Raw genomic sequence first — 24,766 nt, 5'->3', positions numbered from 1 at the left:
CTACTGCACAGCACTGAACAGCTCTTCACTAATAAGAATACCTACTGAAGTGCATTCGGTGTGCTGAGGAATTTTGTGTATAATCTCATTTGATCTTCACAACTATCCAACAAAGAGGTATTATTTTCATTTTTCTACTAAAGAACAGAGCTCCAAAGAATTTAAGCAACTCATCGAAGAACAAAACCAGGATTCAAACTCAATTCTAACTCCAAATGGCAGAATGTTAATTACTATGCTACTGTAAACATGCATTCGTGTTTAGTTAAGACTTAGGAAAATAATGTTGACTAGAGTTCTTGAAACATTACTTTCTTTAGCAAATTCAGCCGAACTAATGAAGATAGGAAGAGTGACACAGCAAGGACAAAGGGGATTCAAAAACCTACATTCCAAAGAATCCTCATCCCGCTTAGCTCAAGGAATCAAAAACTTACTGAATGCATGTTTTTATATAATTTTGAATTGGTAAAAATTCAGCCCTTAAGAATTAACACTATTTCTAAATATAAAGAAATCCAAATAAACATCCATATGGAAACCAGTCATAAAATAAAATGTAATTCTTTCCATTCCATTTTTGCACAGTGCCTAAAAGCAATAAAATGCAATTGCTTTGAAAGATGTTATTTAAAGAAGCAATAAGACCCCTCAAAATTCGTACTGTATTTTTAACACTTAATTCTAAAAGCAAAAAAGCAAAAGATGGCAGTAATTTCTGAAATTCACACCACTTCATGTAAAAATGTTAAGAACTAATGGAAAAATAGCCAACTGTAACTAACTAAACAAACATGTAGACCAGAAAGGTTGATAACAGAAAATACTTTGAAATCTAAAACATTAACAGTGTTTAAAAGACAAGTCACTTACTTCTTTATATTCATTGATTAGCTTGGTGAGGCCATTCAAAAGCATTGGACCTAATGGCTTAATCTTGATTTCTGGGCAACTTTAAAAAAATAGCACACATACACAAAGCAAGATAAGAATCTCATTATTAGCGTATCTTTTCAGATGATGACTTAAAATAATTAGAAACAACTGAAATAATCTAGTAAAACCTAAAATTTTTTTAAGATGAGCAAACATGGTTTCTTTTTGGGTAAGAAAGAAATACTCAAATCATTTGATCACTCCAACAGCTTGAAATTTTACAGTCAGATAGTTCAAAAAACTTACGTTATACAAATGTGATGCACAAACTGTAGGGATAATGTCCTCAATTTTGAATTTGTATTTGTACCAAAAAGTCCGTCATACACCACCTATGAAAAAGGGACAATGTCAAGAACACCAATTAGTAATAGCAATTTGCTATTCTCAGATATTAGTCAGGATTCAACAGCAGATCTTGGGCACTACCCCACTGTTACTCAAAATTAACGCAGTTCTTTTTAATACAGATAATCATGTTAGAGCCGACCAATATAGCTCCAATCAGGAGTCTGTGGAATAACAAACACAGTGGGTGATCGGGACAGTCTGCAAAACTTATGGATCTACCAGCAGAAACAAGAGTTCACAGCGGGCCCTCAGTCTTCATATCACTTCATATCACAGAGGCGACAGGAGCAGATAAAGTCACTCTGGCTCCTTAAGTACATGGAATCAGCCATTCGTAACAAATTATAATAAAAGCTTCATGAAAAATGTCAAGATTCAAGCATTCTACACACGTAGTCAGGATAGAGGTGCTCCATATATTCTGTAATCATGCCTAGATAGCCAAAGACCTCGCAGGTGAGCCCTGTACAGCATCCAGAAGGTTCAGATATTAGAAAGCAATGTCGAAGAAATCTAAATTCCTCAAATTCCCACCTTCTATGGGACAGATAGTCTTACACTTAGAAAAAAATCTCCTCACATTGGTTCTGAAAACTACTAGCAGTATTCTGATCTTACTTAACAATGACATATAACTGACAGTTAGACTAAGCCCTGCTGGGTAACCAACCCTAGCCAGGCACTGCAAGATACAGAGAGACAAGCATTGCTCCCAAGGCACTCAATCTCCCTGAGGGATCAAAATGTACATACATTAAAAATGATACAGGACAATATGTAATCACATGCTACCTTATTCAGAAAAGACTTCTAGAAAATTTATCTGATAATTCTCTATTATATAGAATAATATGCTAAGATAAAAGAAGAAAATGAATTAATCAGAGTACGAATGTTTTATCAGAAAAATTAAATTCATGGTGCACATATTATTTGCAAAGGATTATGCTGGGTACTTTCATGAGTTCAAAATTAAGGTAAGGTAACAAGTACCTAATTAAAGCCATTGGTATCAAAAAAGAAGAGGCTCATGAATGATACCTTGAAGGATTTCTATGACTGGTAAGTGGGGAAGACGGCGGGTAGGGCCAATTACGTAGGAGAACAGTAATGCAGTCATCAAAAATGAGAACAGAAAGAAGAATGTGTGTGAGGGACAATGAGTTTGTCTTTGAATACACCACATTTTAGCCAGATTTATTTTGAAAACATATAAATAACTACAAAGAAAGTACACATCTACAGGACGTCTATGAATATTTTGTCACAAAATTCTAGCTACTTATTATGTAATGTAGTGTTACTACACCAAATTTTCTGAAAGAAAATTATCAACACTATCTGGGAAACAGTGCTTGCAAACACCAATTATGAAAAAGAAATGATAGAAGCTCCGTAATAATTTTATGTTTATGAGACACAGAATACTTTAAAGTCAAATATCAGAATGCCAGAGGGAATAAAAGTTTTATCATCGAGAAGGAGGAAGTAGTAGCTACTTCAACAAAATAAGCCTTAAAGGGGAGAGATGCTATGTCCTCCATACAATGAGCACGATGGGGAGTGTTCTCACTTTGGGACTGAAAAAGAGGAGTGGCAGGAAGTGGGAACATTTCAGGTGGTGGCATGCTGAAGTGAATCCCGAAACATGAGTAGATGTTTACCAGGCTAAAGGGAGAAGGGGAGCTCTGCCAAGCAAAGGGAGCATCATGAGCAGAGACACAGAGCCATGAAAACAGTGTCTTTAAAGAAAACAATCTTTTGTTGGAGCATAAGGTACGGGGTAAGGGAGTGGTGAGAGGAGACCAGAAGAGAAATAACTGCTAAGCTGTCAGCAGTTACTAGGAACGTGGTAACTCAATGAGTCCTAGCCACTGTGCTCTCAACTTTCTATGATCCCATTCAGTCTTTATGATAGTGCTCTGAGTAAGCTATTATTACACCCATTTTACAGATTTAAAAAAGACTTTTTTAAAGAAAAACAGGAAAAAAAAAGAAACACACACACACACACACACACACACACACCCCCCAAAAAAAAAACCCCTTGAGGCTTATTTAGGATCTACAGCAAATAACTATGACAAAATTTTACTCCAATCTGTCTGCTACCTGAGCTGAGCTGGTGACCACTTGGATAAAAGGTAGGAGCTCTGGCAGAGGGACTAGTGTCCCATACGATCAGAGTACAAGGATTTCCAACCGCAACAAAAACTCTGGTGGCAACAGAGAAAATAGACTGTCTTTCAGATGAGAGGAAGGGAAACAAGATTGATTACTGTGATGACCAAAATGAGAAGGGATAGCCCCAATGAACATCAGCATTAGGTAAATGGAGATAAAGACATTAAGAAGGTAGAATCAAGAGAATCTGACCACTGCCAATACGTAGGGGTTCCGTTAAGGATGACACTTGATAACTGAATTTTTCCACAAAACTGACCACCAGAAACTTGGTTGTCTAAGAAAAACATTTTTGGAGAAGAGCCACCCAGAAAAGCACTAGTTTAAAAGGACAGTCATCATACATTTAAGTTGAATGTTAAAAAAAAAAATTTTTTTTTTTAATTTTTAACCATGTCTGCAGCTAAACCTGAGATAGAAAAACAAGATGGAATCTCATTAAAACTTGTTACATATATCAACATACCTCCTGAACATCCATTAATGCAGTTCTTTCTGCAATTAAACAGACATAAGAGTTGTAAACAGTCTGTCTTTCTCTGGAAAGAATGAATTACCTGGATGTTAGCTGGGAACGTTTCTGCAGCTTGTCTAGAACGAAGGAGATGCGGGACAATCTTTAACTTAACCCTTGTACTGACGGGGTCCCTCTTCAGCTCTGGTTTCAGAACTGCTCCCTGTTAAAAATATGTTTAATTTTAACTCAGCAGTTCAGAATTACTGCTCACTGAAAACAGAAGAGAGCATCTTAATCAGTGTCTCTCACACTTTTGTTTCAAGATTCCTTTACACTCTCACGAACTACTGAACACTCCAAAGAGCTCTTGCTACACTGAAACACCTATCAATATTTGCTAATTTATATGAGAAATTTTTAAAAATTCATCTAAAATTATAATGTTAAATAATAAGTAAATCTATTATGTTTTCATAAGTAACATTTTTAAGAAAATTTACTATATTTTCCCAAACAAAAAACTGTAATGAGTGGCACTGTTTCTCATCTTCTATAAATATCTTGCTTGTCCACCTTAATAGAAGAGAGCTGGATTCTCTTATCTTCTGCATCCAATCTGTTCTGGTATGTTGTTTTGATTAAACTACATTAAAAAAAAAACCAGTTTCATAAAGATATGTGTTTGGAAAAATGGGGATGATTTTAGCCTTTTTAGGTAATTGTAGATATTCTCTGATACTCCAACAAAACTTAATAAACAACAGTTTCTTAAAGGCTAGTTACAATTTGGATTTGAAACTGTATCACGGAACTTTTGTATACTCTTATACTAAATTCTACTGATCTACGTTGCCCACTGAAAGGCCCCCTTACCATTGTAATGCTTCTGTAACATCACTGGTCATTTGGGAAATACTGGTGCATGAGTTAAGCAAACATTTCATTATAAAACATTTTTTTTTAAATCACATGTTATCACCACCAATCTCATCAGAAAAATCTCAAAATGTCAGGCTCATTGTGATGGATACAAGTTTCCCTAAATTCGAATGCTTGCTTGAAAGTCAAATTTTTACCACTGCCCATAAAGCACAGGAACTGTTTTTCTTGAAGCCTCATTTCTTCAGTTTAGAGAACATTATCTGTCAAATACCACCTCAGTAGCCAGTTTCCCAGTCTACAAAGTAATATTTACTGCTTCATCAAACATTATTCTTTTTTTTTTTTTAGGATTTATTTACTTATCTTAGAGAGAGAGCGAGAAAGAGCGTGCATGAGGAGGGGCAGAGAGACAGGGAGAGAGAACCTGAGGCAGATCCCACACTGAACACGGAGCCTGACACAGGGCTTAATCCCACGACCCGAGATCATGACCCAAGCAGACATCAAGTATCAGCTGGCTCAACTGACTGAACCACCAGGCGCCTCATCGAAGATGTTCTTAAGTAAAGCGGAATTTTATTTTCACTTTCTCCATGTTTTTCTTTCTTCCTTTCGTTCTTTTTTTTTTTTTAAACCGTGAGTCCTGACAGTTAAGAACACAATAACTACTAGTACTATTCAGTGACACAGTTTGGATTGTGTGAGGACCCAGCAGTGACACCCACCATTGTTTGCACACCACTGCCAATATTGACATAGCCAAAAAAAAAAAAAAAAAAAATTCCCTATGACCCGACAAGGGTGCATGGACCACATTCTACGAACGACTGATCTAATCGAACTCTTGTTTTCTCCACAAAGAATATGAGGCCAAGAAAAGTTCTGTGATTAGCCAAATCTCTCCTCCCTAGTACAATGACGTGTAGCCATTCAAGGACTAGAATCCAAGGGAAGGCTCCCAATTCCCAATTCACTGCTCTTTCTGCCACATCACACTCAATTTAATCTAATTGGAAATAGTATGATGGGAGGAGGGAGATTATGATTCTTAAAACAACTATTTATGGTTGAAAAAGCAAGCAAGCAAACATGTAATTCTTGTATGTCTGGATTTGAATGTGGGCACACTTTTTTTTTTTTTTTTAAGATTTTATTTATTTGACAGACAGAGGTCACAAGTAGGCAGAGAGGCAGGCAGAGAGAGAGAGGAGGAAGCAGGTTCCCTGCAGAGCAGAGAGCCCGAAATGGGGCTCGATCCCAGGACCCTGGGATCATGACCTGAGCCGAAGGCAGAGGCTTAACCCACTGAGCCACCCAGGAACCCCTCAATGTGGGCACACTTTTAAATATAGTGAACTAAACAGAATTTAACTTATTAAGCAAACACCTTACTTGAAGGCTTCAGAAGAACCCACCTACTGTCCTAGATTTTAGACCAGAGGTCAACAAATGACCAAATGGGCCCATCTGTCTTGATAAAGCCTATGAGTTAAGAATAGGGTTAATGTTTTCAAATGATTTTTTTTTAAATCAAAAGAAGAGTATTTCAGAATATGTGAATATTATATGAAATGCATATTTCAGTAACCATGAAGCTACAGTAGGATCTGGCCACGCTCCTTATGTGTTGCCTACGGCTGCTTTCATGTTCGGGCGGAGCTGAATGGTTGCTGCCTCAGAACCACATGGCCAGCAGTAAAAACTCGCAGTAAAAGTGTGTGGATCCCTAATCTAGATAGTGTATCATCATTTAAGTACAGGAATTGAAACCACCAGCTCAAATAAACTGGTTACCAGATTTTAATCCACCCAGACAACATGGCTTAAAACTAGTATTTCCTACAGTCTAGGTTCAGCATAAATCAAAATAACTAGGAGAAAAAGTTCAAATATATCGAACTCATGTCAACCAAATGCTTTTTATGATGATGTGAGAATAAACCAAAGCAACCTACCTCTTTCGTCTTCAGTGGTATATCTCCAAGGTATACCTTGTACATCTTATTAATAATGGCAGGATTATTCCAGTCAATCAAGCTACAGAAGGTTTCAACACAGCTTGTTAAAATTATTTGTTTTGTCCCCACTTCAATGATTTCAAACAATACACAGCCCCAATATTTGTTACCAAAGGAAAATGTTAAAAATACACAAATGAACTGAGCAACTGACATTGTAGAAGAGAAGGAAAGGGATTCAGACCAACCTTAGTTGTTAAACAGAAATACAGGAAGTCGCTTATCCCACCCTGATTCAATAGGTCATTACACCCATGGCCCAACTGGACACCCACACAACAAAAATGAACTGTATTTCATGCTCAAGGCCAACGCCATGGAGCAGTTTGGACGGAGCACAGCTATAGTACACTTGTTCAAAGAGAACTGAGGCAAGCGTCATTCTTCCGTTGAATTTACCTGGAAACCCAAAAGTGATAAGGAAAGTAACCAAAAAAAAAAAAAAATCTATCCATTAAGCCTTAACCCAAAGAAGCTGGCAGCCCATCCCATTTCTCTTACACTGTGTCACTATGATCCCCAGCCTCCCTCTCTTCCTTCTCGGCCAGCACGTATTTGCAGTTTCCTCACCTAATTCTACACAGCAGTCCTGCTGCCGTTAGTCCTGGAGGCTTGCCCCTACTTAGGTCCCGCCGTCAGGTGAATTAGGATTAGGGAATGGCACCCGCCCTCCCAGTCACATAACAAACCTAGCAGTACAGCAAGCCTGCGCTGGACCTGACCAGTGAGATGTGCCACACTACCTTCTCTCTGCCTTCTGACGTTGCTTCTGCTTCCAAACTACACTCTGTCTGTGCAAACATCATTCCTGAAGCTGCTCTGACAGGCTTTTTCATCCATCTCTACCTTCACAGTTCATCCATCTGCCTTTTCCTCAGACAGCCACAAGGCCCCTCCCCTGGAAGATGTTCCACCATTCTACTGTCGTCTGCACTCACCTACACCCTCCTCAGATGACCGCTACTAACTAATCCTCAAGCTCCACCTTTGCTTCCCTTCCATAAATACGTCGGGTGTAGTTTTTTTGACAACACACAGACACTTCTGTAAACCTTAATAGTAAAAACAAACTAAAAACTACTAAGGATAATTTTCACTGTTTCCTCTATTTTCCCCTTGCCATCTTTCTAGTTTTTTTATTACGTTTGTTGTGAAAATTCAGAAATGTATAGAAATTTATAATCTGTATACCATATCCCTCTCTATTCCTTTTCAGTAACCACTAACTTAGGTGTATCTTTTTCTACACTTCTTTCTTATGCATGTAAAACAGGTAGATTGTACAGCAGGTAGGCAGGTTAAAAAAAAAAAAAAAAAAAAGATTGGAAGAGAGATGCGTCACTTAACCAGACACTTCAGGATTTTTCTTTTAACAAAATGGGAAAATATCTACATATGGTTCTCAACTTCCTTTTTACCTCTGAAAAATGTTAAACTCCTCTTATGAAAAAGTGCGTATTTGTTTTACCAGACAAAATCCAAACGAACTAGAATACTTCAGCACCACATTTATATTTCTAACAATCCGACCCACTGCATGCTGTAAAGAATGAGGCCAGCGCAAACACAATGAGAAGTTTTCAAGAAAGATTTTTTGATACTTCGAAACCAAACAAATTCTTTGAAAGTGATACCAGGACAACCCAGTTATAAGCAGCATGAAGGAATTTTAGACTTGGGGCGGGGTGTTAAAGTGCAATCTAGTCCAGCTTTCTTATTCCTCAGAGTTCAAGGCCTGGCGGGCTACAGGAGTCTTGGCGCACTCCATCAGTGACAGGCGTGACCAGAATTAACCCCAGGACATGGTGCTCCTCCCCTGGGCTGCCTCACCTGCCCTCTAGGAGACTACAAAGTTACCTCCCTCACCCGGTTATTCCTACTTCGGTTATTCCTACTTCTATTGGTTTCTTTGAAGGGGAAAAACTATAATATCTGCACTCCGCTGCCTTTTAGCATGTTATTACATTAAACATTAAGACAAATGAAGAACACAACTCTTCCATAATTATCATCATTTTCAACCAAATAACTTCAATTTCTTATGTTGTTTTTAAGTCTTCCCACATCTCCAGTTTTACATCAGTACACATTTCTATTCTGCTGGATTCATTTGCCATTACTTAGGGACAATTTACACAATGCTTTATTACTTTCATAATCATTTTGGCAGATATATAATATTCCATACAGAGACACAGTTAATTTATTTAACTACTTCCCTACAGTGGAAATTTGAATTTGTTTCCATTTTTCTTAAAATTACAGGAAATGGTATAATGAGCAAATCTATAACATTTTTCCAAATATAATCTTTTTCTTCTTTTGAATGACTGTCTTAGGATAAATTCCCAGAAGATTTACATAAAAGATTATAAATATTTTTATGATTCAGTACATACTGCAAAGTGCTTTCCAAAAATTATTTCGGTTTATAATGCCGAAATTATTTCGGTTTATAATCAACAGAATGTAGAAATAGCAGTTTCAACAGAAACTTAAACAGAGTTTCAACTGTTACACAATTTTATTTACCAATGGGTACAAACTGGTACACCAGTGTCTCATTTTGCACTGATCTGATTTCTCACACAAAACATTTTCTCTGAGTCTACTACTATTCGTGTTTTCTCCTGTGTGAATTAAGATTTATTCAGCACATCTTTTCATGGTTATTTAGCACTTCTCCACAAGGGGACCTGTTTTTTACCGGATTAACACCTACATGTCCTTCATTAAAAAGCAATCATAAATGGTTTGACACAGAGGAAGAATCAAAAATGAATAGCTTCTGGGCTTTGACATTCTTCTTAACATTGGGTTCTTTAAGTGCATTTACCGAGACCACAAAGGTCTCACTTCTCATGGTAATATCTCTAATCCATTACAGTTTTAAACTGCTTTTCCAAACAGCTTTACTTCTTTGTCTTATACAGAATCCTGCTCCTAAGCAAACTGTCTCTATTACAGCTTAGGTATATTTCAATATTTCATAACTGCCTAACCTGAACGTCTCATTACAGAAAATCCTGAAAGAATAAACATGAGCTCCTAGAAATATGGCCTCTTTTCATTTTTTACAGGGGAAAAGGGAGGTAGTTTACCTTTGCTTGCTTTTCAATTCTAGGTCCGCTGCTGTCGCCACACTGTGGCGTGTGTCACTAGAAGCAATCACCAGGTGGAGAACAGCTTCGAGTTCAGGCACCTGTTCAGCTTCTATGAACTTCACTATACCCAATTTGCACTGCAGAGAAATGAAGGGAGGGAGAAACAGTGATCAATGAGATAAACACCACCAACCAGAAATTAATAGTAACAACAGTAGCATCTCCTGTTCAGGCTTACAGTGTGCCAAGGAACTGTATATAACATATATTCATTGATTCATTTAACCCTCACAATCTACGACGTAAGTAACAGTATACCCATTTTTCTGATGAGGAAACTGAGGCGAGGCTCAAGAGGTTAAGGCACATAGTAAGTGATGAAAACAAGATTCAAACCCAAGTTTCTCCAACTCGAAGACCATTACGATACACAGCCTTCCTACTTAGGTTACAGTCTCTCTAGAATGATAAAGCCTTGAACTGAAGTCCAAATTTGGAGCCTGCAGGTAAGAGAGTGGTACATTATGAATAGAGGGCTCCAAGGATTGTTTTGACAGTTCAAAAAGAACTAAACCACAGAGTTCCACTCTGTTGTTAACATATTCATTCTGTCCTCAATATTCTTACAGACTGAAAACAATAGGGTTTCAAACACACTCTAAGTCAAGGCAAGTGAAATTTTAACCAAACAGTATTCAGTCTAACGGAATGGCTAAAATGAAACACAGACTGAAGAGGGATTCTAATTAGAATTTCATGCAATGTGAAGGAGCTATGAATTTCACAACAAAGAATTCTATTTAGGACAAATATACCTGAAAACTATCTTTATGTTTAGAAATCAGTTACATACTAGTTCTTATGTATATGAATCTTGATTGAGAGAGCTTATAATTATTAAATAACAACAGATGCAATTTTAAAAAGTATATAAACAGTATAAAAAAGTATAAAAAGTATATAAAGTATATAAACAGTATAAAAGTATAAAAAAGTATAAAAGTATAAAAAGTATATAAACAGATCATAAAATGCTTGCCTTCCCCCCCCTTGTTCAATACAACTTACTGTGGCAAGAGCTACAAGAGAAAAGACTCAAATATTTACTTAAGCTACAGAAGAACAGTTATGGAAATTAACTACATGAAGATATAAACAAAAAAATGTGCAAAGAAAACTGAAAACAGTACTAATGCCCATCAGCAGAAGACTAGTTAAAATCTTGAGTGGTTTACACATAATTTTACATAAACATTTAAAAAGATGACTTTTTTAAAAACTTTATACATTGTCAAATGAAAAAAGTAAACCAAATATACTATATATATGTAAACATATGTAAATGTAACATATACTATGTAAAAATGTATTTGTAGAACTGTACTTACATATATACACACAAACACATACACAGAGTAGGCTGTAGATGAATGACAAACTAGGGTGGCAGGATTCCAGGTAATTTTTAACTTCTCTTTATAATATTCTGTATGCTTGAATCTTTACATTATCATAATTTTGTCATTAGAAAAAATAAAAACCATTTTTATTTAAATAAAAACAAAATTTTATTTCATCCTTGAAACTAAATGGTTCATTAGGTTCACTAGACTATAAAATAGACAAAAAAACATGGAGAGGCCCTTAAGCATTAGCAAATAATTACCAACACAAGATTACAATTTAATGTTAACAATTATTCTCCAGCAATTGGAGCTTAAGCCCTCAGAGAGGCCTAGATTCAAAGCCTAGTACTAGAAGTAAGACCAAGGTACATCTCAAAACCTCACTTCCTTTTACAAAATGAAATGATTTCTCTACCTCCTTGGGCTTCTGTAAGAATTAAATGAGACAAGGTATTCAAAGTGATCAGCACAGTATCTGTCAAATAGTTCACACCCAAAAAAGAGTAACTACTATACTATTTGCCTTTCTTTCTTACTTACATCATGGTTGAGGAGGGGGTGGGGGGAGAAGATCTATAAAACATGAAGTAAATCTAATCAAACATAACCCTCGCCAAACAAATCATCCTATAAATTTGCAAATGGAAGCAATGCCCCACTTGCCTTTTTCCCTCTCCTGGGGAACAGTTTTTTGATCAGTGGTCCCTTACATTCCCAAAAAGAAAAAATATCAGATCATTTAGACTGCCACGGAGAGATAAAGGAAGGATTGGAAGACTAACCCATGTTGCTTGAATTCCAAAATAATTACATACTGATCTCATCTGTTCTTCCCTGAGGTGCCTGATGACACAGACACAGTGAGGCAACTTCTCTGTAGAGCACCAGTCTTTTTTAAAAGCTGCTCAGAGAACATCTGTGTCCTGTTTAAATCCAGAATAAAATGCTTAATGCCAATTTTTAAATTCCCAGCAAGAAATATAAAAGGGAGTCATGCTTTCCCCCATATTGTCACATGTGAGTACAGGAGGTCCTCACTTTATACAAAATATACAGCCCTAAAAAGCTGAATAATCTAAGATAAATTGCATTTTAACTGCACCAAAAGAGCTAGATTATTAAACCTACAATCAAAAGCGAAAATGAAAGAAGCTAAGCATACTCGGTTTCTAAGCGGGCTGTATTTTACCCTTGAACCGTGTATGCAGGGAAGAGCACTGAAGAGCACTTCCCACTCCTCCCTTTCCCTGGGGCTTTAACAAGTAACTGCCACGATGAAGAGAGTACATTAGGTCAATCGGCCGTTGCAAAGCTATTTCATTAGAGAGAATGAGCACATGAGAACTATGGCAGACGTGCTTCTGGGGACCTCCTCAGGTTAGTGTAGTGGGGCAAGTTCCAGTATGAAAAAAGCAGTGATACCTGTTCCAACTGTTCAGGTGTCCATGGGTTATCACCAATAACTCGCTTAGCTGCGTAAAAACTCATTCCTGGGGGAGGTTGTGGTATGCCAGAACTTCCCCCACTATTTGAAGAAGAACCCTGTCCTGAAGATGAATTTTGGCGACTCTGGGATTCACTTAACACATATCTGAAAAGGAAAGAGAAATTTAACCTCCCTATTAAAACACATACATAAACATCCACATGCACATTTAATACATTCAATTATACTTTTCTCTGAGATATTTTTTCTAGAATACTTGAAAGTAAAATTTCATCATAAAGAAAAATTCTGAAATATCCAAAGAAGGGTATTTACATCTTTAGCAAATTAACCATAAGAGTCCATCTGTTCAGCTTAGTTACAAATGAACTATTACAGTTACCAACAATGAATATAAATATTTTGCTCTCCATCTATAAACAACCCTTTAAGAGCTGTTTGGACCTTCTACACTTTGAGTTTTTGGTTGACAAATAGAAAGATTAGCTGATTGTAAGAAGGGCTAAGAAAAAAAAAAAAAACCATATTCTAGATCCAAAGCACAGAACATCTACAGTCATCCCTATTTCTGTTAAAGTTGCAATTCACCTTTAATTCTCCTTATATCCCTGCATCAGAAAACCCACTGAAAAAAAAAAAAAAAAAGAAAACCCACTGAAACCTCCAAACCATTTATCACACAAGCACATTAACATCCCAAAAAGGAAAAAAAATTCAAAGAGGAAAAGCCAGAACGATGAGCTTCTCCCACTGTATATTCAAAGCCCTTTGTAGCTACTTATTAATTTACCATCCTATCTTCATTTTTAGCTTCTATAGATTAAAAATAAGATTTGATAAATTCATTTTGATCCAGTTAAACTGGCATTTCTCATCTACAAAATGAAAATTTTGAAAAAAATTTAACTCAGGTCCCTTGAAACTCTAAAATTCTATGCTAATGAATTATCAGACTGGATATTAAAATGAAATACCCATTATAATAAAAGCTAAAGATAACACTTAGATCCTGATGGCATAGTAAATTATTCCAGTAAGTTATATGCTATATCCACTCAATCTTAAATCCATCTATTAAAAAAACTATTAAGAAATCACTTTAATATTTTTATAAAAATATGGCGAATTCCCCCTGGTAAGAAAAACTGGAATGAGTACATTATGTGCCTAAGTTAAATTTGGATTTGGTAAGAAAAACTGGATTGAGGACATTATGTGCCTAAGTTAAATCTGGATTTCCAAGTTTATTTACCAAAGCCATCATCACTTGCCAATTCTGGCTGCCTCCTAATTTAACAACTATAAAAAGGAGGGTTTTATTTATTTCTAAGTTAAAGCAACTGGTGGCAGTAAGTAAATGAATCAGTAATTACTGAACAGCTAATATGATGCAAAACACCATTTAAAGCACAAGACCGAAGAATACCAGGCGGTGTAAGACAGAGTCTCTGCCATCTGGAGCAGGTTAACATAGTAACACATATGCCAGCTTCGACATGTTATCACATGACAAAGAAACCACTGAGAAATAAGAAATGAGAGGACACATACTAGAAGTGAACAGGTAGAGATAGTGGAAACGTTTCAAGGTCTGGAAAATAAAGCCACCAAATTAGAGAGGTAGGAGGGGAGCAAACCAGAAAGGAAAGAAATTGTCCTCTTGTGTCTGGATGAGGGGCAGAGGATAGGAGGCTCCACATGCTAAGATGATAGTACATATTACACTTTTGATCAGGGAAGAAACATAATGAAAGCAGGATCTTAGATAAATATCTCTGGAAGCAAGACAACCTAGAAAATAAGTAGCCTAGAAGCGATAGGTCATAACCTGGGCCATTGGCGCAAGGGATCAGAGCTAGATAAAACAACTCTTGACTTCAAGGAGTCCCCAATCTATTAGGGAAGACGGACATGTCAGGAGTATGATAAAAACACAAAGCGGCAATGCAGATGGATGGTTAGTGTAATAAGGACCCAGAAAACAGTGTTCTCTGCCCAGGGCAAGAAATTTATGTCAGAGACACACACAGCTGACATCGAAGTTAGTTTGAGATGCTTTTTCAAAGCAGCTGTTTTGGCTGTTGTTTTCTTTCTTTCTTCCCTTCTTTTCTGATGGGCAGGCATTCTCAACAGAGAGAACTGTATTCTCTTAAAATATGAAAGGCAAGGACATAAGAGCGCATGAACTTGTAGGGGCCTGGTTGGCCAGAGGGAACCCTTTTGTTGTGGGCTTGGACTGACCCTGCCCTTCACAGAGGAACTTGCTTGCAGGCCCTGGATGTAGGGGCGGGCCAGCCAGATGGAAATGTCCAATCAGTGGGGCGCACATATATTTGCTATGGTGGACTGAAATTCAATTGGTCACCCGTATTGCTGACCAAGCTGACTGTGCAGTTTTCCCTGTGTGTTGCAGTCTCATTGGCCACCTGTGTGTGGGCTGGGCTCAACCACCTCTATAAAGGTTAATCTGTGAGGCAGGTAGAGTAGTGTAGTAGTGATAGCATCCCGGTCTTTGAGAGCGTTGTCGGGAGCAGCAGCGTCGGGAGCAGCAGCGTCAGGAGCGGCGTCGCAGTCCTGCGACATGAGCATTGCCGGCAGCGGCCTCGCCAGCCGGGAGCAGCGCTGCCGGAGTGTCATCATCAGGAAGCGGCCTTGGTCGGGCAGCAGTGCTGCCAGGAGTGTCGTCGTCGTCGTCGTCAGGTAGGGGGAGTCATCGGGTAAGGAAGTAGTCAGGGTCGGTGTCCTGGTCGTCGTCGCCTCTTTGTAAGAGACGGCCCTGACTGGTTGGTTTGATTTTTGATGCTTGGCGCAAAATAAAGCTTTGCTTGACTTTCGCTTTGTGTCAGTCTCGTTCCTTTGGTCACGGACCCTAACAAACTACATGAGCATATGTAACGAGTGAAAAATAATACCCCAAGGATTTTAAGATCTGGTAAGATCTAAAATCAGGGAGATTTTTAAAATCCCATTTTAAAAATCAGGGATCCCTGGGACGCCTGGGTGGCTCAGTTAATTAAGCAGCTAACTCTTGATTTCGGCTCTGGACATGATCTCAAGGTCATGAGATCTAGCCCCCCCTCCCAGAGAAGTCTGTTCCTCTACCCTCTCTCTGCCCCTCCCCCCACTCAACACAAGTGAGCGCCTGTGCCGGTGTGCTCTTTCTCTGATAAATCAATAATCTTTACAAAAATAACGAGTAAAATAAATAAAAATCGGGATTCCCTCTGGCAGTGCAGAGAGTTTTGGAGAACAGTTGGTGAGAAAGTCATAAGGAGAGCTGAGCAGAGATGAAACTAGCCCACAGCAGGCAGCAGGGAGAGTGGTTCCAGGCCAAGACAAGAAGAGAAGGGGTATTATGGGGCTGGTATTAGCAACAGGGAAAAGGAAAGCTGGAGGCAGTTTATAACTGTACACCGACATGGCTAACAGAACCATCACAGCACTTTAACAGCAGTTAAAGAGAAGGAACTATTTTTATGGGGAAAGACTGATTTCAGCTGGGACAGGCTGAGTCTGAAATCCTAACAGCAGCTCCCCACCTGTAAGGTCAAGAAGCAGTAGTGCTGGGGTTTAGAAGAGGTCAGGGCTGCAACAGAAAGAAAAATCTGAGACATATCCATTTTCAAGTGAAAGCTGAATCATTTACAGTAGCATTTAACCACACACAGTGAAAGCAGTCAATACTAAGGTTGCTAGGATTTTATTTTGGAACCTACCCATAAGGCATCAGAAGGACATCGAGCATGAAGTCCAAAAGCAGCTGCACAGTCTTTGGTTTCTCAGCAAGATTAAACGGAGAAGCTGATTTTGATGATTCAACAGGGTATTTCATGTGAAAAAGGGTTGGTATTAAAAGATGCATTAAGCTGAAAAAACAATTACATTTATTGCAACTACTTTAAAAATAAGGGTTTTATACACGTAAATAACAGACAAAACAAAAATCACATAACAAGAAGTGGCAAGTGTAGCAAGGGCCACGCACTTTCAAAACCACGAACTTACAAAGTCCTAATCCAGGAACTGGCCTAGCTTTCTTTGTTACTGAAAACCCCGCACACTGAGTGATGACTGCCATTTAGCCAATCGGGTTCACCACCGAAAACACCGGGGGAAAAAATGTACATAAAATGCCCTCAGAGTCGGTATCTAAAGTTACCAAAAGAGATTTTCTAGTAAACTTTAGGTATAGTTCAACTTATAACATGTTCCTTCAATAAATTTTTTCTTTTCTACAGTTAATTTAAATAAAGTCATTCTAAATCTAAAGAAATTAAAAACTGAACAAATTTAATATTCTAAATATGAAAATTTCCAGTGTGAACTTATGTAAGTTTCAGTAACTCTTCTTTTACTACACATGAAAACTTCAAAGAGTGCTTGCACTGTTTATTAACTTTATTTGTAAAGATCCGTACTGTAGTCTGTCTTTTAAAAATACAAGTGCTCTAAAAGGCAAAGTAAAACCATCATTTAACTCCACCTTCTCTCCACAGCTTGTGCACTCTTCCCGATGATGCTCACCACGACCAGGCTACACTACAGAACTCTGAGCCAAATCTGAAACTGACGGTGTTATCCAAACCCTTTTCACCCCTCCAATCCCCATATTAATATAAACAAGTGATCCGTTCCTTAAGAAAATGGCTCTAAAACTTTCCATTCTCCAAGACAGAAACATTTTGAGGAAAACCACTTTATAACTAATTTGTGCATTCACATGAAATTAGCCTCTTCAAATAATTGACAAAATAAATGCATCTAGACTGAGAAACATGTTAGTGCTGCACACCTTTCAATATGCACACATCAAGAAATCCGATAATTACCAAGACAGCAACGTTGAGATAACACAGAAAACTCAGATCATTTGTCAGCTAAAAGAGCTCAAGCCTGCACATTAGCCCAAGCAAAACCAAATGTGTGACTCTATGTTTGAAAGGTCACTGTTGAGTAATGCAGGAGGGAGACAAGGTCACTGAGGACACCATACCTATCCTGCTGTGGCTGAGGCTTCCCTTCCATGGCAGTAAGGAGCGTGGGGGCCAGTTCACATTGTTTTTCCACAGGGAGGCGAGGATAGCCCATCTTAACATAAATTATAGTAAAATTCTAACACAATGAGAGAAAAGCAAGTGAGCATGAAGGAAATACTCTAGGATTTCAATGAAAACACACGGTTGATAACTTAGGGAGTTACATTATAACGAAGAAATCACATTCTCTCTCCATATGTTGATCACATGTTTATTATGGCTTGATAAACTCTGACATCTCCAGAAGAATTCCAGCCCTACTTATTTAAAACGCTTGCTGTGAGATGGGCTTCACGTGAGAGAGCATGACCTAATCTAAAGCACTCACGCATACATATACCAAACATCATGTTTTTCCACTTTAAATACATACAATTTTGTCAATTATGCCTCAATAAAGTTGGGGGGGAGATAAAAGCACACAAAAATGCAATTTTCACTGAAAAGAAAAAGTCATCACTTGGCCTATCTGAACTCCATACTACACATTACATCAGGGCTCCCAGCCTGTTGCACCAACCCTTTCCAGCAAAGAGGAGACCACCCGTGAAATCCTAGGCTGCCGTTTCCCAACTGATTACTACAACCGCCTTAGTACGTGGCAGCACTCTGGTTCCTCATTCCAGGAACTGACCAACGGATGATGAACCAAGGGAAACCGAGTGCTGTGGGCATGATATTATCACTAGAATCCATATGAATGCTTCATTTTAAGCGAACTCATGAATGCATATCTGGAGCTATGCATAAGATAAAGATCTGCTTTTCCAAAGGATTCTTCACTTTAGAATACGCTTCACAAGGGTATTCTCTGGAAGACATTCTATTTGGCACTTTTCTTGGCACATAATGTTTCTAGTTGCTGGAAGAAAGGAACATCTGTAATGAAGCTGTATGTCCAGAGCAGCCACAGAAAAGATATCTGGCCCAGTACGTGGCTCCAAAGGTTTGGAATCCCGATGTCAGGTAAACCTCAACAGATTCCGCCTCAAACGGAACCACAGGGCCACAAAAAGATCAGCTGACATCACGTGGCACCCACGTTTTAAATACATCGACATTTCACGAAAATGACAATTTAACAGGAACATTTCTTACCAGGCTCCGTTACTTCACTTGTAAAAAGGATACCTTTCTGAATGTACTGGAAACAGAATTTTTAAAAACTCAGCTTCCTATCCTTGCCATTTATCCTCTCTTTTCCTTCTTCTATTATTGTTTCTTCATGCCCATATTGCATACCCCTTTCTTCTCTCTGTTAGACTGGCTTCGTACAACCTTTTACGAAGAATCAAATCACTCCTTTGTATCAGCAAACCTGAGTAGTCATTTCACCAGTCTTCCTTTTGCCCAATGTAAATAACCATGCTTTATCCTGCTTCTACCACTTCAGTGGAAAAAACACTGTCATTTGAAGAAAAACATCTTCTGTTTCCTTTAGAATTAGTCTAAGGTGAAATTCTAAACTTGCCCATATATTGATGACATCTAATAAATGTTAGGAGAGAAAACTCACTCTAAGTCAGACATATTCCAAGAGAACACTCACTGTGACAAAGGAAACTGCAGCAGGGTCCTGGTATTGAACCAATAGTGTCTCCACCGGGAGCTGTATTTTGGGGCGGCTTTTTATACGCTTATTCAGATGGACCAGCAGTTCCATTACCTAAACACAGAGAGATACGAACTGAAATTATTGATACCTTTTTTTTTTTAAAGATTTTATTTATTTATTTGACAGAAATCACAAGTAGACAGAGAGGCAGGCAGAGAGAGAGAGGAGGAAGCAGGCTCCCTGCCGAGCAGAGAGCCCAATGTGGGGCTCAAGCCCAGGACCCTGGGATCATGACCTGAGCCGAAGGCAGAGGCTTTAACCCACTGAGCTACCCAGGCGCCCCGAAATTATTGATACCTTTAAAACAAAGTCATTTCTCAGCCATTACTTAGGTTGATGAATAGTAGCCACCTTGTTCTCTTCAAGGACATATATGTGATATCCCAGAAAGGGAATTACAGTATTAGGGTCTTGTTCTAAAATGCTGTGTCCCCCAAAGCTGGGATCCCATATGAGCCTATACTGAGGCACAGCCCCAGAACCTTTGTGAACCATGCCACGAGTGGAATGTGTTTCCCTAAGACTCATCTGTTGAAGCCCTAATCCCCAGTTTGATGGTTTTAGGAGGTACTTAGGTTTGCCTAGTGTCATGGCAGTGGGGCTCCCACAACGAGACCGGGTGTCCTAATAAGGGGATGAAGGGATCCGAGTCCTGCTTCTCTTCCCCTCATGAGGATGCAGCAAGGAGGCTGCCCTCTGTTGACCAGGAAGGTCCCTCCACAAGGAACCCGACGTGTTGGCACCCTGACCTCAGACTCCCAGCCTCTGCAACGGTGAGAAATAAAGTCTATTCAAGGACCCAGTCTGAGGGCTTCTGTTACAGCAGCCCAAATGGACTAAGACACCGAGAAACAGACAAGATACAATGGGTTTCCAGAAAAGATTCTGCCAGATCAAGGAGGACTTAGGGAGGAAGTGACAGAACACTAAATCCTGACAACGAGACGAATTTCCAAGCAGAGAATCAGTCATAAGAAGGAATGAGGTCCAAAAGAATATAACATACAGCATGTGACTGACACACAGCGTGATAAGAGATAAAAGCAAAGCCCAGATTATAAAAGGGCTCAGGTAAAATGCTGGAGAATTTTTACTGTAATCTGAAGGTCATCTGATTCTACGAAAGAGCTTTAAGTAACAATGAGCTTCCTCTCCTTCAAGTGCGAAAAGAGAAAAGAGAGACTTTCAAGTCAATAATTCCTGTGGGTAGAAAGCAAAATCCACGGGCTTATGTCAAATGGCCCCGATCTTACTCTAAGAGTGAGATGATCTTGCTATGAGAGGTAAAGTAAGAAACTGAGCATTGAAAAATAACATTTTTCGGGGCACCTGGGTGGCTCAGTCAGTTAAGTGTCTGCATTCAGCTCAGGTCGTGATCCTGGAGTCCTGGGATAAAGCCCCACAAAAGGCTCCTTGCTCAGCAGGGAGCCTGTCCCCCTCTACCTCTGACTCGCCTCCCTGCTGGTGCTCTCTCTCTCACTCTACCTCAAATAAGTAAATAAAAACTTCAGGAGTGCCTGGGTGGCTCAGTCAGTTAAGCATCTGCCATCATGATCCCAGGGTCCTGAGATCAAGCCCCACATCTCTCCTACTACCCCTGCTTGTGTTCCCTCTCTCGCTGTGTCTCTCTCTGTCAAATAAATAAATAAAATCTTTTAAAAAAAGAAAAGAAAAGAAAAATAACATTTTTAGAGTCCTGAGAAAGACTCAAGGATTTAAGGTACCTGTTCTGCAGGGCCAGGCCTACACTATTCTCCATCATTTCTGTAATCTGTGTTCTAGCCTCAAAGCAAGTATTAAAGAGAGTTACAGTGGGGCACCTGGGTGGGTCAGTCATTCAAGTGTCCCACTCTTGATTTCCACTTAGGTCATGATCTCAGGGTGGTAGGATCCAGCCCTGGGTGGGGCTCTGTGCTCTGCACGGCATCTGCTTGTACCTTCCCTTTTGTCCCTCCCTCTACCCGGATGCACTCACACTCTCTAATACATAAATAAATAAATATTTAAAAAAATAAATAAATAACGAGGGGGCCCTGGGTGGCTCAGTGGGTTAAAGCCTCTGCCTTCGGCTCAGGTCATGATCCCAGGGTCCTGGGATCAAGCCCCACGGCGGGCTCTCTGCTCAGCAGGGAGCCTGCTTCCCTTCCTCTGTCTCTGCCTGCCTCTCTGCCTACTTGTGATCTCTGCCAAATAAATAAATTTAAAATTTTTTAAAATAAATAAATAGCGAGCGTTGTAGGACTATTCCTGGCAACAACGAAACCCAAATGAATCTAAAGCAATAATGCAATGTGAATTTTAAGAGTAACAACAAATCTATAATCTATGTCTGTTTATTGAGTAATAATGAAATAGCTGACATTTATCCAACAGTTTCTGTACAGAACACACTTCTGCACAGCACTCTACATTTCCTATTGAATTCTTACAACAACCAGAGAGATGATAGTATCATTTCTGTTTCAAAAGTGAGGAAGCAGGGACGGCCTGGGTGGCTCAGTGGGTTAGGCCGCTGCCTTTGGCTCAGGTCATGATCTCAGGGTCCTGGGATCGAGTCCCGCATCGGGCTCTCTGCTCGGCAGGGAGCCTGCTTCCCTCTCTCTCTCTCTCTGCCTGCCTCTCTATCTACTTGTGATCTCTATCAAATAAATAAAAATAAAAATCTTTAAAAAGTGAGGAAGCAGATGCTCGGGGAACTGAAGTAACCCATCCAAGGACACAGAGCCACCAGGTGGCACAATCTAATTCCAGAGCCCGTCCTTTTAATCTTTCCGACACTGACAGTTGAGCTCAGTTCATCTGAAGTGTCTGTCACCATGAGACAGCCTTGGAACCACTGATACCTCGCAGAGACCTAGAAACTTGCATTACCATACACTCAACTTCCTGACTCCAGACCTAAGATACAGCCGAAAGACAGGGAAAAGAATCAGGAGGAACCAGGCTCAAGAAACAGCCCTCTTCAGAGGAGCCTGGCTGGCTCAGTAGGCTGGGCCTCTGCCTTCAGCTCGGGTCGTGATCTCAGGGTCCTGGGATCGAGCCCTGCATTGGGCACCCTGTTCAGGGGGGGAGGCTGCTTCACCCCCTCTCCCTCTGCCTGCCTCTCTGCCTACTTGTGATTTCTGTCTGTCAAATAAATAAATAAAATCTTTTAAAAAAAAAGAAAGAAAGAAAAGAAAAAGCCCTCTTCTAACAATCTAATTTAGGCTGAGTCCTGGAAGGACTCTATGGGAAATCATTAGTGACAATCAAGCCCATAATCACACACTTTGTTTTCATGATAATTTATTTTATTTTATTTTTTTTAAGATTTTATTTATTTACTTGATAGACAGAGATCACAAGTAGGCAGAGAGGCAGGCAGAGAGAGAGAGGAGGAAGCAGGCTCCCTGCTGAGCAGAGAGCCCGATGCAGGGCTTGATCCCAGGACCCTGGGATCATGACCTGAGCCAAAGGCAGAGGCTTCAACCCACTGAGCCACCCAGGCGCCCCAATTTTTTTTTATTTTAAATAAATTAATAACTTAATTCTTCTAAAAATATAATCATGTTAAATATTAATTTCCTAAGTTCAGTTATCCACTATCTGAAACCCTCTATAAACCCATAAAAATAAAAAAAAAATTAAAAATCAACTGAACCAACCTTCCGTGGACAACTAGGTAACTGTTACCCTATCAATAAACCTACAGAATCACCAGCCTCAGGTTTATAGTATCTTGTCTGTATCAGTTCTTACTACTCGGATTTATATTCATTTATTCATTAATAAATTTTTAATTGAAGTGTAACACATAACTAAAGTGTACAATTGAGAGTGCATGGCCCAATAAATTTTGATAAAATAAACACACTAGAACCACAAAAGCCCTATCTGTATCCCATGCTCCTCTGCTCACTACCCCCCTTCCCCCAAAAGTTACCACTATCCTGACTTCAAACACCATTATTTTTTTTTTATTTTATTTATTTAAGAGATAAAGTGTGAACAAGAGACAGCACAAGCTGGGAAGGGGCAGGGGAAGAAGGAGGAGCAGACTCCCCGCTAAGCAGGGACGGCTCCCCCCAACCGATGCAGGGCTTCATCCCAGGACCCTGGGATCATGAGCTGAGCTGAAGGCAGATGTTTGACCAACTGAGCCACCCAGGAGTCCCTCAAACACCATTTTTAAATTTTTGTAAATGGAACACATAAGGTGAACTCATGTGTCTGAATGTTTTATTCAACATCATATCTGAGATTCAGCCATGCCGCTGCTCATAGCAGGAGTTCACTTTCACTGCCCTAGTAAGGAAATAGCACAATTTCTCCACTCTCCTATTGATGGACATGAGATGATTTCCAGTTTGGGCTATTACGAATACTGCTATAAATATTCTCAGATATACCTTTAGTGTACATATATACATATTTCTGTTCTATCTAAACTCAGGACTGGATGTGCATCATGGAATACACATACGATAAGCTTTAGAGTATTTCTAAACAGTTTTCCAAAATGGTTATACTAGTTTACACACCTACCTGTGAGAGTTCCAATCCAAACTTGTCAGTAAGTGGTACGGTTAGTCTTAATAATTTCTAGCTATTCTAGCTAATTCTAATTCTACATTTAAAGTTGGCTATAGGGCGCCTGGGTGGCTCAGTGGGTTAAGCCTCTGCCTTCTGCTCAGGTCATGATCTCAGGGTCCTGGGATCGAGTGTCGCATCGGGCTCTCTGCCTGGCAGGGAGCCTGCTTCCTCTCTCTCTGCCTGGCTCTCTGCCTACTTGAGATCTCTGTCTGTCAAATAAATAAATAAAAATTTAAAAAAATAAATTTGGCTATAAAGTAGATATCTATCTAACAAACCTTGTTCTCCTTAAAATAGCAAATATACTCTAATGATATGTCACTAGAAATCTAAAACTTTTCTCTTTCCCTCAATTTACCCACAAATTACCAGCTACCTCGCAGGATAGCCTACAAAAATCACACAACTGAAAATCAATACAAGTGTTCATCAATCACAGAATTTCACATTATCAAAATTATTTATACATGAGCTTTCAAATTGCTGCCCACTGGAGTCCCTGTTTCCTCTGCCCAGTGCCTGACCTCCTATCCCTCCTATCACTGGGTGTACTGGGTGGTCCTCAGCTCCCTGAAGTCATCCCATGCTGTTCCAGCTGCGAACATCTGCACAACCTGCTCTGTCTTATATGATCTCCCCATCTTTCTGTCTGGCTACTCCCTACACACCACAGAGGCCTTCCTTATACCCCACATTCAGTTTAAATCAAGTCCTCAAATATATTCTCCCATAGAATCCCTTTCTATCTTGGCACTTGC

The 24,766-nt window shown here is 39.3% G+C and overlaps 1 protein-coding gene across 6 annotated transcripts in view; it reads right to left on the bottom strand.

Annotated features, from left to right (window-relative positions):
- The window catches only part of ECPAS (Ecm29 proteasome adaptor and scaffold), a 98,921-nt gene that overhangs the window by 47,312 nt on the left and 26,843 nt on the right, over window positions 1-24,766 (bottom strand). For all 6 annotated transcript variants that reach the window (XM_046022029.1, XM_046022030.1, XM_046022031.1 and 3 more), the window contains 9 exons: window positions 19,371-19,487; window positions 17,779-17,897; window positions 16,502-16,651; window positions 12,761-12,929; window positions 9,930-10,069; window positions 6,766-6,847; window positions 4,029-4,148; window positions 1,183-1,268; window positions 874-952 (listed from right to left, as the gene is read on the bottom strand). In XM_046022029.1, the coding sequence (XP_045877985.1) occupies window positions 874-952; window positions 1,183-1,268; window positions 4,029-4,148; window positions 6,766-6,847; window positions 9,930-10,069; window positions 12,761-12,929; window positions 16,502-16,651; window positions 17,779-17,897; window positions 19,371-19,487 (1,062 nt within the window). The remainder of the gene's footprint in view (window positions 1-873; window positions 953-1,182; window positions 1,269-4,028; window positions 4,149-6,765; window positions 6,848-9,929; window positions 10,070-12,760; window positions 12,930-16,501; window positions 16,652-17,778; window positions 17,898-19,370; window positions 19,488-24,766) is intronic.

The sequence above is a fragment of the Meles meles genome, chromosome 11, assembly GCF_922984935.1.
Source record: "Meles meles chromosome 11, mMelMel3.1 paternal haplotype, whole genome shotgun sequence".
In the NCBI taxonomy this organism is placed as follows: Eukaryota; Metazoa; Chordata; class Mammalia; order Carnivora; family Mustelidae; genus Meles; species Meles meles.
This window is presented reverse-complemented; position numbering and strand designations above follow the sequence as displayed.